At 42.8% G+C, this 15,706-nt stretch overlaps 1 protein-coding gene across 3 annotated transcripts in view; it reads left to right on the top strand.

Moving 5' to 3' along the window:
* The window catches only part of LOC105470656 (teashirt zinc finger homeobox 2), a 503,687-nt gene that overhangs the window by 268,991 nt on the left and 218,990 nt on the right, over positions 1-15,706 (top strand). The window contains exon 2 of one of the 3 annotated variants that reach the window (XM_011722835.3): positions 10,158-13,227. In XM_011722835.3, coding sequence (XP_011721137.1) covers positions 10,158-13,219 — 3,062 coding nt within the window. In that variant the 3' untranslated portion in view covers positions 13,220-13,227. Of the gene's footprint in view, positions 1-10,157; positions 13,263-15,706 lie in introns of all 3 variants that reach the window. The other 2 variants (XM_011722837.3, XM_011722836.3) reach the window with 2 other exon arrangements.

The following is a 15,706-nucleotide window of genomic DNA, read 5'->3' as shown; positions in this document are numbered from 1 at the left end:
GTACTTGACACAAATGTTGATGAAGAGATGAAAGCATATCATAAAAGCTTAAACTGAAAGTTCTCCCCAATCCTTTGATTCGATCAGATTGTACCGTGATGGAAACACGGCTCAACTCCTAAGTATGAGGAATAGAAATGGTTCCCATACAGTGTGGTCCTCATAGCAGGCTAGTAACAATGACTGTGCTGGTGGAGAGTCCAACATGAAGAAGACAGGTTGGAAAGTCAAGCATCTGAGCCATTTAAGGATACCAAGGCCAGGAAGCCCTTTCCTGAATGAGAAATTGGCCCAATGCCATGAAAATTCTTTCCACCTCAGGCTTCTGTGATTCTTCTAGAGACAGCAAAGACTTTTCACCAGAAAACTAAAGTCCAGCCTGCTTTCTGACAGTGCCAATGTAGCTTTTCTAAGAGGACAGTGAGTTTCTTTCTCTTTGTTTCTTTCTTTCTTTCTTTCTTTCTTTCTCTTTCTTTCTTTCTCTTTCTTTCTTTCTTTGTTTCTTTCTTTCTCTCTCTCTCTTTCTCTCTCTCTCTCTTTCTTTCTCTCTTTCTTTCTTTAATGGGAAGTGGTCACAGCCATGAACTTAGCAAAAGAAGCAGGTTAAAATTTGTCCATTGTTGGCTAATGCAGTTAGACGTTTTCGAGAAAAGGCAGTGAGAACTGGTCATTATCCATTATCTGCATGAAATATTTCAGAGAGAGAAGCAGCATTTGCCAAAAAAAAGAAAAGATGTTTGACTTCAAGCCAGGCAAAAAGGAAACAAGATCACCTTCTAGCTCTGTGGGATGGCTGTGCTAATGATGTTATTTCAAGTAAAATTGGAATATATGTCTGAAAAAATACAGATGGTGCAGCAGCTTCGTATACTTTCTGAAGGTCGTTTTGGACAATGATTCACTGTCCCTTTTCTTGGAAAAGAAAAAAAAAAAAACCTCTCCAGTCTTGGAAGGAACTATATGAGTGTGTGTGTGTGTGTGTGTGTGTGTGTGTGTTTATATATCCTTATGCAGAATAAATGTATAGAAAATAAGCATGCATGCCTTGCTGAAAATACTTGTTACCACTTGAAAACTCAACAACTAAAAACCTTAATTTAGTGGGAAAGTCTCAGTTCTATTGTGTAGTTTCTTTGTTCCTGTTTTGTTTCACTTTGTTTTCTCCTCTGTTCCTGATTTGTGACTCTCTGGGTGTAAGGATAATGTAAGGATAATGATTTCTAAACTGGAGCTACCAAAAAGCTTATAAAGTGGTCCCCTTCTCACCCTTCTCCATGAATATTTTCTCACTCTGCTTTTTTAAATTGTCACCAAGACATGTCGCAATAATAATATACACTGGACTGAAATTCTAGGTAGCTGAATATAAAGCATTTTTCTTGGAGACCTTCTGCTTTAAACATTTGTCACCTCTCTCAATGCAAAGCCCGAGGCCTCTAACAAAGACCTTTTTTCTCAGATGGTGGGTTGCTTTATTTCTTGAGGATTGCAGACATTACCATTATGGGTAATGACCTAATAACTTGCTATTTGATGTTTGTACATCACTTCTACGGAAGTTCCCGGCACACATACCACTGGCTCCTTGTACAAGTGATTTAATATTAAATAACAAACCCCAAACTGGAGGAAGCTCTTTTCTTATGCATTCTTATGCATGACACATAAACAAAGCTGGTTCTTATCTATTGTGAATACCATCTAAAAGCTGTTGGCTTGGAATAAGATTTAGGGATAACAAAGAATGCCAGACTCAACTGATTTCAGCCATCTGTGGGTTCAGGTTGAAGATCAGATGTACAGAGGTTGGAAAGTGCCTAGAACCAGGGCTGAGAAGTTGGAAGTTAGCCCTGCATTCTTGGTATTTCACATATTTTATCACATGCAATACTCTAAAGCATCTTAAGAAGTAGATACTATTATATTCCTATTTTATAGATGAGGAAGCTGTGCCTTTGAAAGTTTCAGTAATTTTCCCAAGATGACATCACACAGTAAACCAAGGTCTGCCTGATCCCAAGGCTGAGGGGCCATCTTATCTACCCTGTTAACTGATCAGTTCTTGAATCAGCGATTTATTTCTCTCTTGGTTGGTGCTTTCCAGTATAAACTGGGAGCAACCATCTAAGCCATAGGCATTTAGTCTTTTGGTATCTGGAGGGGACAGGGGCTGAAAGTCCTCAAAGTTGTATTATCTTTTCACAAAGCTGGTTCCCATGTACACTGGTGAACATAGGCATAGAGAAGTAGATTGCTAAATATCTCTCTACTAATTAACAGTTTTGCAATTTACATCCAGACTTCTTAAACTTTCTGGAGCATAGGAATCCTCTAGGGACCTTGTTAAATGATTTCTATTCTGCAGACTTGGGGTGGGGCTGAGAGCCTGCATTTCTAACAAGCTCCCAGGTGATGCTAACACCATTTGTCAACCCTACGTGAATAGTGTGGGTTTACAATATACTTCCTCTTTTGTCTGATAGGACCCTTTCAGTCAGTCAGGCTTGGGATGGTCACTCCTATCTGAGGTTGACAGATGAAGAAATAGGTGATAGGAGAGAGAACCAGAAAAGCACACCAGATTCTCTAACCCCTGGTTCCTGTGGTTCAGAGGTTGCAAATGGTTGGCTCTCAGATGTATTTAGTTTTGTCCACATAGTTTGTCCCAAATGAAATACCTGGCATTCCTAGACTCCATGAAAGTCCTTCAGTAGCAGCTGTGCCTTTTTTTTTTTTTTTTTTAACACAGTCTTGCTCTCTTGGACCGGCTGGAATGCAGTGGCATGATCTCGGCTCTCTGCAACCTCCGCCTCCCGTGTTCAAGAGATTCTCCTGCCACTCAGCCTCCCAAGTAGCTGAGATTACAGGCATGCACTACCACACCCGGCTAATTTTTTGTATTTTTAATAGAGATGGGGTTTCACCACATTGGCCAGGCTTGTCTCAAACTCCTGACCTCATGTGATCCGCCCACTTCTGCCTCCCAAAGTACTGGGATTACAGGCATGAGCCACTGCACCTGGTCCACTGTGCTTTTGATGTGCCATAAACTTTCCTGTTACTCACAGCCCTCAGTATCCTCCAGCCAAGTGTCCAGTCTAGCTGAGTATCCATGATTACTTACCTTCACAACTGAGGACGTATTTTCCTCCACCTGGCCTGCTTTGCCCATTTTCATTACCTGCCTTCCTTCAGTAATGTGTGACCTTTTCATGACCTCTCTCTCCATAACCTCAGCATCCAGCTTCTCTCCGTAACTCACCTCTCTACTTGCCTTGGCCTCGGAAGACCCACTGTGACGAAAGTCCCAGTGAAACTCCACTAAAGTGTCTTGCATGTGGTAACTGCAGAATAAATATTTCTTGATTGAATGAATAAGCAGATGAACCACAAAGGGATGACAGAGTATCCACTTCCCCTGACTTCAAGTAGCTTAGCCGTTTTTTTGCTGATGACCGAGATGTGGAGAAACTCACAAAATGTGATTAGAAAACGTTTTACAGTCCAAAGAGCTGTAACGATGGCCCAAGAAAGAAGCAACAAGCATATGTTAAGTGTTCAGACAGACCCCACCTGGGATGCATGCGTGGTACATGTAAAACATTCCAATTAACCGAACCATCTTCAGGAAATTGAAAAAAAAGAGATATTGTTGTTTTGATGACCACCAGAAACGTCCCTATTTACCTTCGCAGAGTACTGATGGGCTCAGGATGGCCCCTATCACTGTACCCACGCGATCTCCAGCAGTCCTTTAAACAAAGAATTCTATTTGTTTGGTTCTGACATTCAGACAGAGGAGGGAGTAAACTCTTCTCTCTCGATCCGTATATATCAGTAACACTTATGTTATATGTGGCATGCCAGGGATAAAAATCCACACACCACAAATTTTATGTTTCTTTTTGAACATTTTTCTGTTTAAAAATGTGCATGAACATAGATAACTTCTCCAGCCAGCAAACACCCTGGGCCCTGGCCTGTGGTACCTGGATTCTCTGTAAATGAAATCTGTGCTCAGGAATGGTGCCAGGATCCCACAGCTCTCTAGACTTCCTCTCTCCTGAAACAAAAAGCAGAGGGATCCCTCCACATGGCCCTCCAAGAGGCCCTCACTCCAGGCCTAGCTACCCTTGAGAATAGCTCAGCTTCCTTGAACATTGAATCCGGTATCTCTTTACTCAGCCTGCCAACATGCATGCCAATTAGTGCCAATAATAATATACATATTAACAGACTTTTAGACCACAGTCACCAAAACACTAGAGACACATGACAGGGAGCTCTTATTCCGAGTCATCATTTTTTGTAGCTACTGGGTACACGCTGAGAAATTCTCACGATCTCCTCGTTGACATCTGCCTTGAACCCTGTGGCATCTTCTTGTGACTTTAAACAGTCATTTAGTGCGGTAGATCGGCGAAAATGATCCTGTCACCATCGGATATGTTTTTAAATGAGGTCTTGGTTGAATTCTGGTTTAGTTTTTAAAAATCAACCTTCTTGAGTTTTTAATTGTTCTTATGTTATAACGGTTCTACTTCTACAGCCATTTCTAAAACTGTCAGTGTTTTTACTGTAAACACTACTGTGGACTCACAAGGTGACTACAGAAATGTATGCCCAGCAAAAGTCTGGTATCTAACACCATACCACCCATGAATTATTTTGCAGAATTTCATTTAAATCATTCTGACTAGAGGTTTGGAAACAATTGAGGTAGTAAATTTTTAAAAATAATTGTTTTCCTCTTTTTGTTGTTGTTTTTAGGGACAGGATCTTGCTCTGTCACCCAGACTGCAGTGCAGTGGCGTGATCACAGCTCACTGCAACCTCAACCTTCTGGGCTCAAGTGATCCTCCCACCTCAGCCACCCAAGTAGCTGGGACCATAGACATGCACCATTATGCCTGGCTATTTTTTTTAATTTTTTTTGTAGAAATGGTCTTGCTATTTTGCACAGGCTGGTCTCCAACTCCTGGGCTCATGTAATCCTCATGCCTCAGTTTCCCACAAGTACTGAGATTACAGGTGTGAGCCACCATGCCCAGCCATTAACCTTTCATATGAAAGAAAATTTCTGTAGGAAGAAAATAAAATGTAAGGGTTTATTTGTAATTTTTACCCACATACTATTAGGGTAAAACAAATGCAGCATATAAAATATTCTTCTCCAATAATATTTCTTCTTTTTTAAATGAAGAATTCAGGGGAAGGCTACTGTAATATGTATGTCTGCTAACACATGTGTAATGTTGTTTATAGTAGACCAGCTAACGGACTTTATCCATGATAAAATTAGTCCGTACTTTCAAAGTTCCCATGTGTGAATCTTTGTTGAATCAAAGTCTGTTCACATTAAGAGCATAGATTCTGATGCTTTTGTGGTCTTGTTGCTTATTCGCAGCCTTTATACTTAGGAGTATAAATCCACAGCTCAAAGAAGTTGGACAGCAAGGAAGTTGGTAGCTGGGTTGTTCTGAAAAGATGATTTGTGGTGATGCTCTGGTTTTATTTTATTTTATTTCATTTCATTTCATTTCAGACACAGTCTCACTCTGTTGCCCAGGCTGGAGTGCAGTGTCACAATCTCAGCTCCTTACAACCTCCATCTCCCACTTCATATGATTCTCCTGCCTCAGTTTCCCGAGTAGCTGGGGTTAAAAGCATGCACAACCACACCTGGCCAATTTTCTTTTTTTTTTTTTTTTTTTTTGTAGAAACTAGGTTTCACCATGTTGGCCAGGCTGGTCTCAAACTCCTGACCTCAGATGATCCGCCCGCCTCAGCCTCCCAAAATGCTGGGATTACAAGTGTGAGCCTCAGCACACAGCTCTGGTTTTATTATTGAGTGAAGTTGATTATTATGATTGTATTTCACATCGATGTACATGGGCTGGGGGTGGGGAGCTCTTTACCCACCAGAAGTACCAATTGCACTGCTGAGGAACGGAGCCAGAGTTTGCAGCTGGAATAAACCTTTTTACTGTATAATCTATTCATTCATTCAAATAGTTTGTCGACATCACTCTGTGCCAGGATGTGAACTGAGCACTGGGGAGGAGCATTCTGACTGCATGGGGATAGATATTCTAACCTTACATACAGTATAAGAAGACATCAATCAATAAACAAATGGGCTTATTTCAGAGTCTGGTAAGTGCTCCAGGGATTTCAGGCAGTAGGGTGATGTGATGGATAGTTACACAGAGCAGGGGAGACATCAGGAAAAGCCTCACTGAGAAGAGCCCATCAGAGCTGAGACTTGATGGAGCCTGCTATGTGATGGTGCAGAAGAAGAACTTTTTGGTCAGAAAAATCTACAAAGGCAGAAAGCCTCAGTCGGGAGAAGGATTGGTGGGCTCAAGGAAGAGCAAGTAGGCTATTGTTTCCTAGGCAAGAAGAGCAAGCCATGGGTGCTGAGAGAGGAGCAGGGAGGTTGGCCGAGGACACATCCTGCAGGCTCTTGTAGACCATGCTAAGGGTTGAGATTTTACAGTAAGCGCAACAGGAAGACACTGCAGGAGTTAAAACAGAGGGACGTCATGACCTAATCCCTTTTACGAAGAATCTTCTAGCAGTTCACTGAAGAGCAGACTCTGGGAAGTAGAAGCAGGAAGCTCATTGTCCAACCTAGTGGACAATATGGTGGCCCAGGCTAGGGCAGTGGCCATGGAGTGGGAGAAAAATGTTCTCTTGAGTCAGTAGTTCAGTCAAAGAATGCACCAGATTTGCTCTTGAATCAGTTGTTCCAGGAATGGGGACATCTCATGTGGCCGGAGTCAAGCTGGGGAAATGGATGAAACTGGAAATTTAGGTTGGAAAAGGAAATTTTTGCCACTATGAAGTTTGATCTTCGACCCCCAATCAACAAGGAAGTTCTGTAGAGAACAGTTCTTTCGTCCTGTGCTTTGGCATAACTGTGATAGTTTTCTTTCATTATATAAGTATTCGTAAGAATACACTTGCCACTCATCCACTTGTACTAAGACTTACACATGATGCAATCTTATTAAACAAGTCATCAATAGAGAGAGAGAGACTGATATTCATTATTCATCCAGATCACCCCTGTTCTGGCTGCTTTTCCTCCCTTGCCCCAACTGCTGGTGGCAAACAAAATCACTTAAGTCAAATGAACAGTTTTAGATGTATAATATTGAAATGTGTTTTTAAAAAAAAACTCCTTGGAACCCTCAGCCATTGTTAAAATACACTCACTTTGACAGATGTTTGGCACTTTTTGTATGAGGCTTTTCAATGCCTTACCTTATCCAGTGCATGAGATTTAGTCTGCTCTGCAGAGGAAAACAGACAAAAAGGGTCTCTCGGCACGAGTTACTCTTCTGTAAAGGTTATAGTAAACATGTCAATGCCTAATTAAGCGGAAAATTTTATCTGTATTGTGGGGGAGGCGTTTGCTGTCTCTGACTTTTCTTCTGCGGAATCCATTTAGAAGGACAAAGTAGATTGTGAGGTTGAGCTGGTCCGGAAAGCTCTGCTTCCAAATATCAGTGAAAAAAAAAAGAACACTTCTTTTCTCCTAGTTTGAAAATGACTGTATTGGATGGGCAGAGTGTGTGTGTGTGTGTGTGTACGCATGGGCGCAAGCATTAGAGTGCATGTATGTATATTTCATCAATGTACACACAACATGAATTACTTCCCAACTTCTTGCTAAATGTCAGGCACAGTGCTAGGCACTGAAAATACTGAGATGAATGAAACCCGGAAACTCCCTTAGCCAATTGTGATGACAGAAAGTCCTCACTGCCACCAAACCCCCAAATTTCTTTACTTGCTTCTTGGTTGCTGTGATTACGTGAGCCGTAGGTGTGGTCACCACGTGTCTTAGCCTGGACCATCCTGCTGAATACCTATTGACCCAGCATATGTTCCGGATTAATAGCATTCCCTTCATTCTCAAAGTGACCCTATTTGATTGGTGAAATTTGTCTGATTCCCTGATGTATTTTACTTGGCTCAGTAACAACTTATTTTATCAGTTGTTATTTAGTGTATTAATTTTATAACAGAGACTTTCTCCTTGAATGGTATACCTATTTTTTGCAAACACACAAGTTAATCCAGGAAAAAGAAAATGGTATGATACCAACAGGAATAATCTAATTCGGCCCTACGGTCATTTTAAACTACAGTTTTCTTGCAAGTTGTGACCGCTTATTAATGGGTTTTGGACTAGATTGAGTAGTTGTTGTTTTTTCAAACCGATTTTTGAGACTAGAGACCAATAATGCCAATTTAATAAAAAATCCACCTGTCAATTTGCTAGGAAGGTAAAACACACCACACCAATAGCAGGAAAATAACTAACACAACCATAAAATTCATGGCTAGACTGAATTTATATATTTCATCTTGTTTTATGGTATTCTGTCACTAAAATCATGGGCTCTTGTCTCCAGTTTTCCCCTCTGATGTGGTTATCTATTTAGTGACATTTCAATGAAATTCCACTGCTTAACCTTTAGCCTTTGGGTCTCCTCAAAGGGTTCTTCTTCATTAGGTTGGCAATCCAAAGACAGTGACATCTCCTGTGTTGAGGCATTCTCCCATCAGGCAGACCTGGGTGTTATGTCCTCACTCTGCAATGCTAGCTGTGTGGCCTTGGGTGAATTTCCTTACCTTAAAGCCTCAGTTTCCCCCTCTGTGAAATGAAAATAATAGTGGCTACTTCATGCAGATATTAGACAAAATGAAAGAATGCATTTGCAGTGTCTAGTTTACTTCCTAGGAGACAGTAATTGCTCAATAAATATTCTTTATCTTCAGCAGCAGTGGCAGCCTTTGGAGTTGCTGCTTTATCCTAGCAAGCCCCCTTCTCTTCTAATTCTCTGTGCCTGCCTCACTGGACGGCCCTCCAGTGCATGGCCACTCCTTTTCCAAGCTTTGTCCTTAGTGACTGGAAATAACAGAGCCTGCTCTAAGGTTTTCCCCAAGTCACTACCTGCTACAGAGAGAGGAGATAGAAGTTCATTAAAAAAAAAAAAAAAATTGCATTAAGATTGTGCAGTTCTTGCAAACCTAAAACTGGATCTCCTTTTCTTTGGGACTTCTTTGGTTGCATTTTATCTGCATGGTTCTGAAAAGGCCAGGTGAAGAAAATGAGCCCATAGGCATAATGTCACATTCCCCATCTCCATTGATGGATATTTGCCCATTAATTCCCTTTGCACTGGCTCCCTCATGTCTTCATTTTCCCTATGCAATTACTGGTCCTAAATCCTTTCAGAGAAGGGAAAGCATGCATCCCCAATAGCATTTTGCATCTACAAATCAAACATATAATTGGCATCTCATGACGGGTACCCACAAATCACAGTGCATTTGAAATTACAGGCACAAGATCGAGAGGGCATTTTCAACCTTGTCGGGAAAGGTCTTCATAAACCTGTTTTAGAATAATAAGATAGTCGCCAAATCTCCCATTTTAGCACCATTTGCGATTATTTTAAAGTCATTATATTTGCTGAGCTTATATAATTTTTCAACGATCAATAGATTTTATTTGCATACCCCATAATCTCTCTTCCTGCTGTGTGATTCTCTACAAATAAAAATGTTATAGCAAAAAGACAGTGGCTATCAAAAAATATAATGGCTGTGCATCCAAATTACTTCGGAGCACTCGAAAATGATTTATTTATGGGGTTATATGCCAATATATACAAGTGCCTTGGTAAACTTTACCATCTAGATGCCAAGAGTCAAGTCTTAATCTCCTTATGCGCCAACGTTCTTCCTGTAGAGGTATGACTTTAATGGGATATGAATTTCAATCCAGATTTCCTAAAAGTCATACACATGAATTTAGCAACTATCCCACTACAGGAATATTAGAAAGACATTCCTCAAACCTGAAAATTATTAACTTGGGACCCTAGGCATTTATAAAGAATTATGACTCCTGCCAATTAAAAAAAAAAAAAAAAAAAAAAAAAAAAAAAAAAACCACACACAGTAGATGGCACGAAAAACACCATTTGGCTTTTCCTGCGTCCATTGCTCACAGTGCATAAAAGTGTAGATCAAGTCACTGTTCAGTTCGGCATGGGAAGCACTTAGTCTGTGTGAGGAAATTGGAATGGAATATGGAGCCTGTTACTGTCGTTTCATCGCTGCTGCTTCTCTTGCAGGCTACGCCCAGGAGGAACAGCTGAAAGAAGAGGAGGAAATAAAAGAAGAGGAGGAGGAGGAGGACAGCGGTTCAGTAGCTCAGCTGCAGGGTGGCAATGACACAGGGACGGACGAGGAGCTAGAAACGGGCCCAGAGCAAAAAAGCTGCTTCAGTTACCAGAACTCTCCGGGAAGTCATTTGTCCAATCAGGATGCCGAGAATGAGTCTCTGCTGAGCGACGCCAGTGATCAGGTGTCAGACATCAAGAGTGTCTGCGGCCGAGATGCCTGGGACAAGAAAGCAAACACTCACGTCAAGCTTCCAAATGAAGCGCACAACTGCATGGATAAAATGACTGCTGTCTACGCCAACATCCTGTCGGATTCCTACTGGTCAGGCCTGGGCCTTGGCTTCAAGCTGTCCGGTAGTGAGAGGCGGAACTGTGACACCCGAAACGGCAGCAACAAGAGTGATTTTGACTGGCACCAAGACGCTCTGTCCAAAAGCCTGCAGCAGAACTTGCCTTCTAGGTCCGTCTCGAAACCCAGCCTGTTCAGCTCGGTGCAGTTGTACCGGCAGAGCAGCAAGATGTGCGGGACTGTGTTCACTGGGGCCAGCAGATTCCGGTGCCGACAGTGCAGCGCAGCCTATGACACCCTAGTCGAGTTGACTGTGCACATGAATGAAACGGGCCACTATCAAGATGACAACCGCAAAAAGGACAAGCTCAGACCCACAAGCTATTCAAAGCCCCGGAAAAGGGCTTTCCAGGATATGGACAAGGAGGATGCTCAAAAGGTTCTGAAATGTATGTTTTGTGGCGACTCCTTCGATTCCCTCCAAGATTTGAGCGTCCACATGATTAAAACAAAACATTACCAAAAAGTGCCTTTGAAGGAGCCAGTCCCAACCATTTCCTCGAAAATGGTCACCCCGGCGAAAAAACGCGTTTTTGATGTCAATCGGCCGTGTTCCCCCGATTCAACCACAGGATCTTTTGCAGATTCTTTTTCTCAGAAGAACGCCAACTTGCAGTTGTCCTCCAACAACCGCTATGGCTACCAAAATGGAGCCAGCTACACCTGGCAGTTTGAGGCCTGCAAGTCCCAGATCTTAAAGTGCATGGAGTGTGGGAGCTCCCATGACACCTTGCAGCAGCTCACCACCCACATGATGGTCACAGGTCACTTTCTCAAGGTCACCAGCTCTGCCTCCAAGAAAGGGAAGCAGCTGGTATTAGACCCACTAGCAGTGGAGAAAATGCAGTCGTTGTCCGAGGCCCCCAACAGTGATTCTCTGGCTCCCAAGCCATCCAGTAACTCAGTATCAGATTGTGCAGCCTCTACAACTGAGCTAAAGAAAGAGAGTAAAAAAGAAAGGCCAGAGGACACCAGCAGGGATGAGAAAGTCGTGAAAAGCGAGGACAATGAAGATCCTCTACAAAAATCTTTAGACCCTACCATCAAATATCAATACCTAAGGGAGGAGGACTTGGAAGATGGCTCAAAGGGTGGAGGGGACATTTTGAAATCTTTGGAAAATACTGTCACCACAGCCATCAACAAAGCCCAGAACGGGGCCCCCAGCTGGAGTGCCTACCCCAGCATCCACGCAGCCTACCAGCTGTCTGAGGGCGCCAAGCCGCCTCTGCCTATGGGATCCCAGGTACTGCAGATCCGGCCTAATCTCACCAACAAGCTGAGGCCCATTGCACCAAAGTGGAAAATGATGCCACTCGTTTCTGTACCTACACACCTGGCCCCTTACACTCAAATCAAGAAGGAGTCAGAAGACAAAGATGAAGCCGTGAAGGAGTGTGGGAAAGAAAGTCCCCATGAAGAGGCCTCATCTTTCAGCCACAGTGAGGGCGATTCTTTCCGCAAAAGCGAAACGCCTCCAGAAGCCAAAAAGACTGAGCTGGGTTCCCTGAAGGAGGAGGACAAGCTGATGAAAGAGGGCAGCGAGAAGGAGAAACCCCAGCCCCTGGAGCCCACGTCTGCTCTGAGCAACGGGTGCGCCCTCGCCAACCACGCCCCGGCCCTGCCATGCATCAACCCACTCAGCGCCCTGCAGTCCGTCCTGAACAATCACCTGGGCAAAGCCACGGAGCCCTTGCGCTCACCTTCCTGCTCCAGCCCAAGTTCAAGCACAATTTCCATGTTCCACAAGTCGAATCTCAGTGTCATGGACAAGCCGGTCTTGAGTCCCACCTCCACAAGGCCAGCCAGCGTGTCCAGGCGCTACCTGTTTGAGAACAGCGATCAGCCCATCGACCTGACCAAGTCCAAAAGCAAGAAAGCTGAGTCCTCGCAAGCACAATCCTGTACGTCCCCACCTCAGAAGCACGCTCTGTCTGACATCGCCGACATGGTCAAAGTCCTCCCCAAAGCCACCACCCCAAAGCCAGCCTCCTCTTCCAGGATCCCTCCCATGAAGCTGGAAATGGATGTCAGACGCTTTGAGGATGTCTCCAGTGAAGTCTCAACTTTGCATAAAAGAAAAGGCCGGCAGTCCAACTGGAATCCTCAGCATCTTCTGATTCTACAAGCCCAGTTTGCCTCAAGCCTCTTCCAGACGTCAGAGGGCAAATACCTGCTGTCTGATCTGGGCCCACAAGAGCGTATGCAAATCTCAAAGTTTACGGGACTCTCAATGACCACTATCAGTCACTGGCTGGCCAACGTCAAGTACCAGCTTAGGAAAACAGGCGGGACGAAATTTCTAAAAAACATGGACAAAGGCCACCCCATCTTTTATTGCAGTGACTGTGCCTCCCAGTTCAGAACCCCTTCTACCTACATCAGTCACTTAGAATCTCACCTGGGTTTCCAAATGAAGGACATGACTCGCTTGTCAGTGGACCAGCAAAGCAAGGTGGAGCAAGAGATCTCCCGGGTGTCGTCGGCTCAGAGGTCTCCGGAAACAATAGCTGTCGAAGAGGACACAGACTCTAAATTCAAGTGTAAGTTGTGCTGTCGGACATTTGTGAGCAAACATGCAGTAAAACTCCACCTAAGCAAAACGCACAGCAAGTCACCCGAACACCATTCACAGTTTGTAACAGACGTGGATGAAGAATAGCTCTGCAGGTATGAGTTTGCTCCGAGGCATTGCGACTAGCCTGGTGAGGAGCTTCTTACAGGGAGATGGGTCTGCTTAGAGGCAGCTAGTGTCTCCCAATGCCAAGCAGGGTAGTAGCTTGCTTGAGTAGGATTTATTTTTATGAAAGACCAGAACATGAAAACTAAGTCCTAATCATTCTCTCAAGTTCTCCAGTCTAGAGCTGGGAGCTAGAATAAAATGGGTTTAGAGAGATAAAGTTCACAGATTACTACTGCTTTTTCTAGGAATTCATCATCCATAATCCTGAATTACCCAAGGCAAGCTCAAGTGTCCAGCCAAGGCTATCTTTCATTTTAATTATTAGATACTAACTTCTGTCGCCATTCCATTTCACCACTCTACCTTTCCATAGCAATGCCAGTGACTTATAAGGTGACAAAAAGGTGAGCAATGAAAGAAAGATTGGAGAGTGCTAGAAGTAGTTACTATATAGAGATTCTTTCATCAACTCATGAATAGCTTGAAGTTGTCTTTAGGATTGTTACTTGTAATTAATGCTTTTTGCAGCTTACTTTTTAGCCATTGCCACCTTCCACCCTCTTCCCTTTGGTTATTTTCTACATTACATGTCCTGTGAATGAGCATGTGTCCTAAACAGGTTGGTAGAAAAATATTCTTCTTCGCGAAACATTGAGATGAAAATAGAAGAAGCTTATTTTCTTCTTTCATCTTTTGGTTGTCTTGTGGATAGGCCAATATTAGAGCCCACCTTTAACAAAGATAGAGGCAATGTGTGCCCTTGAGGTTTCATTTCACATAAAGAAACAAATGGCTTTCTGTACACTTAGTGTGCATGGAGTCCCACAGCTTGAAGATAATTTGCATCATGTATCATAAAAGTTCCATGCCTTATATAGTCATCCATGCCCAGACCATTTGTATAATTTTTAGGAAACAGGGCCGAGACCAAGGTCAAATGCCCTGGCAGATTAGTTTCACCATCCATTTTCAAATTGAGTATAAGCACGGCTGAGTCTTAACAAATCTCTTTCATTTGCCTATTTGTGTTTTCTGTACTTCTTTTTCTCTCCCTTCCAGCACGATGCCCCCACACACTAAGAGCCCTCCTATGTGTTCACGTGTTCCTCCACCTTTGGCCATTCCCCAAGACGGGAACCCAACCTGAACTAAACCTTCCGCACTGACCAATCCAGTTTATGTCATGCTAAGTTACAGATTTGCTCCTAACTAATTAGCTCTTAATTAATTCACAATCAAATATGAAAAACTAGTAACATATAATCGCTCACCACCCCCTGTTGTCAGAGCATTGGTTTATAAATAGAAGACTTTCAGAACAAGTTAGAAAGGTAGGACACTAGGAGAGTTCCAGGTAGACAGCGGTATTTACATGGCATGGCTTTGGGCTCGCCTCACATCAGACAGAGAGGCTTACTGAGTGTGAGGATGGCCAAGATGAAATAAAAAGTTCAAATATCTGACCTGGGGCTTTCCCCTGAGTGAGGAGATCTCTGCTTCTGATGGAGAGGAGTCCTCCTATAACTCTAATTGCTATCTGGTCCCAAATGAAGACTGTCTTTTTGGTTTGCATGTTTTTATCATGATGATTAAATGTGTTATTGGCAGATTCTTCTCATTCTTTCCAAGCATGATTTGTTCAGCTCACGGAATTGAAAGAAAAGCCAAAATGCATCCATTGAATTCACACCTGAGCTTGGGCCTCGACAGCGTCCTATTTATTTGCTGTATAACATTTTAAATCTTATATAACTTGCCATTATGTTTTCCTGGTTCTTTAAAAAAAAAAAGGGGGGGTGGCGGCACATACACAGAATACCTAGGGAGAAGAAAGATATTTCAATCCAATAGTAGTGGGTTGAAACCATGGTGAAGAGGACAAACAGGTAATATTTATTTGTACTATAACAAAGACCACTTTTCCGCCTGTTAGGTTTGTAATCTTTTTTAGAAAATTAATATAATTGCCAAAACACTGTGATATGTAGATAGGAAGAGGGAAGGGGAAAAAAAGCTTGATCCATCGTCAGTCAGAATCTGGAAGGTATGATACCTGTTCTAGGGATTCAAAGGTAAACCAATAATTTGGAAAAACATATACAAAAGGTACTTACAAATCTGTTAAATACATAGATAAGATAGCCATTTTGGCACCTCCCTGCGTTTGTACAGGATGAGTATATCTAATCTGGACCTCAAAAGCACCGTATTAGTGTTTTCATTATACAAAACCAAAGCTCCATCCTTACAAGCACCATTAGGCTGTGGTTCTGAGAGGACTGAAGAAAAACAGGTTTGAGTGTTTGGGACTCACTCAAAGCTATGGGCATGTATGTATGTTTTGTAAACAGAAAAGCTGGTGCAGGTACTGTCTGTGTTTGTGTTCATCCCAATAATACTCCTATCTGCCTGAAGGTTTCCTCCATCTGTACAAAGGTCGATTCTTGGTGCTTTGGTCATCTTAGA

Source organism: Macaca nemestrina, chromosome 15, assembly GCF_043159975.1.
Source record: "Macaca nemestrina isolate mMacNem1 chromosome 15, mMacNem.hap1, whole genome shotgun sequence".
Taxonomy (NCBI): domain Eukaryota; kingdom Metazoa; phylum Chordata; class Mammalia; order Primates; family Cercopithecidae; genus Macaca; species Macaca nemestrina.
This window is presented reverse-complemented; position numbering and strand designations above follow the sequence as displayed.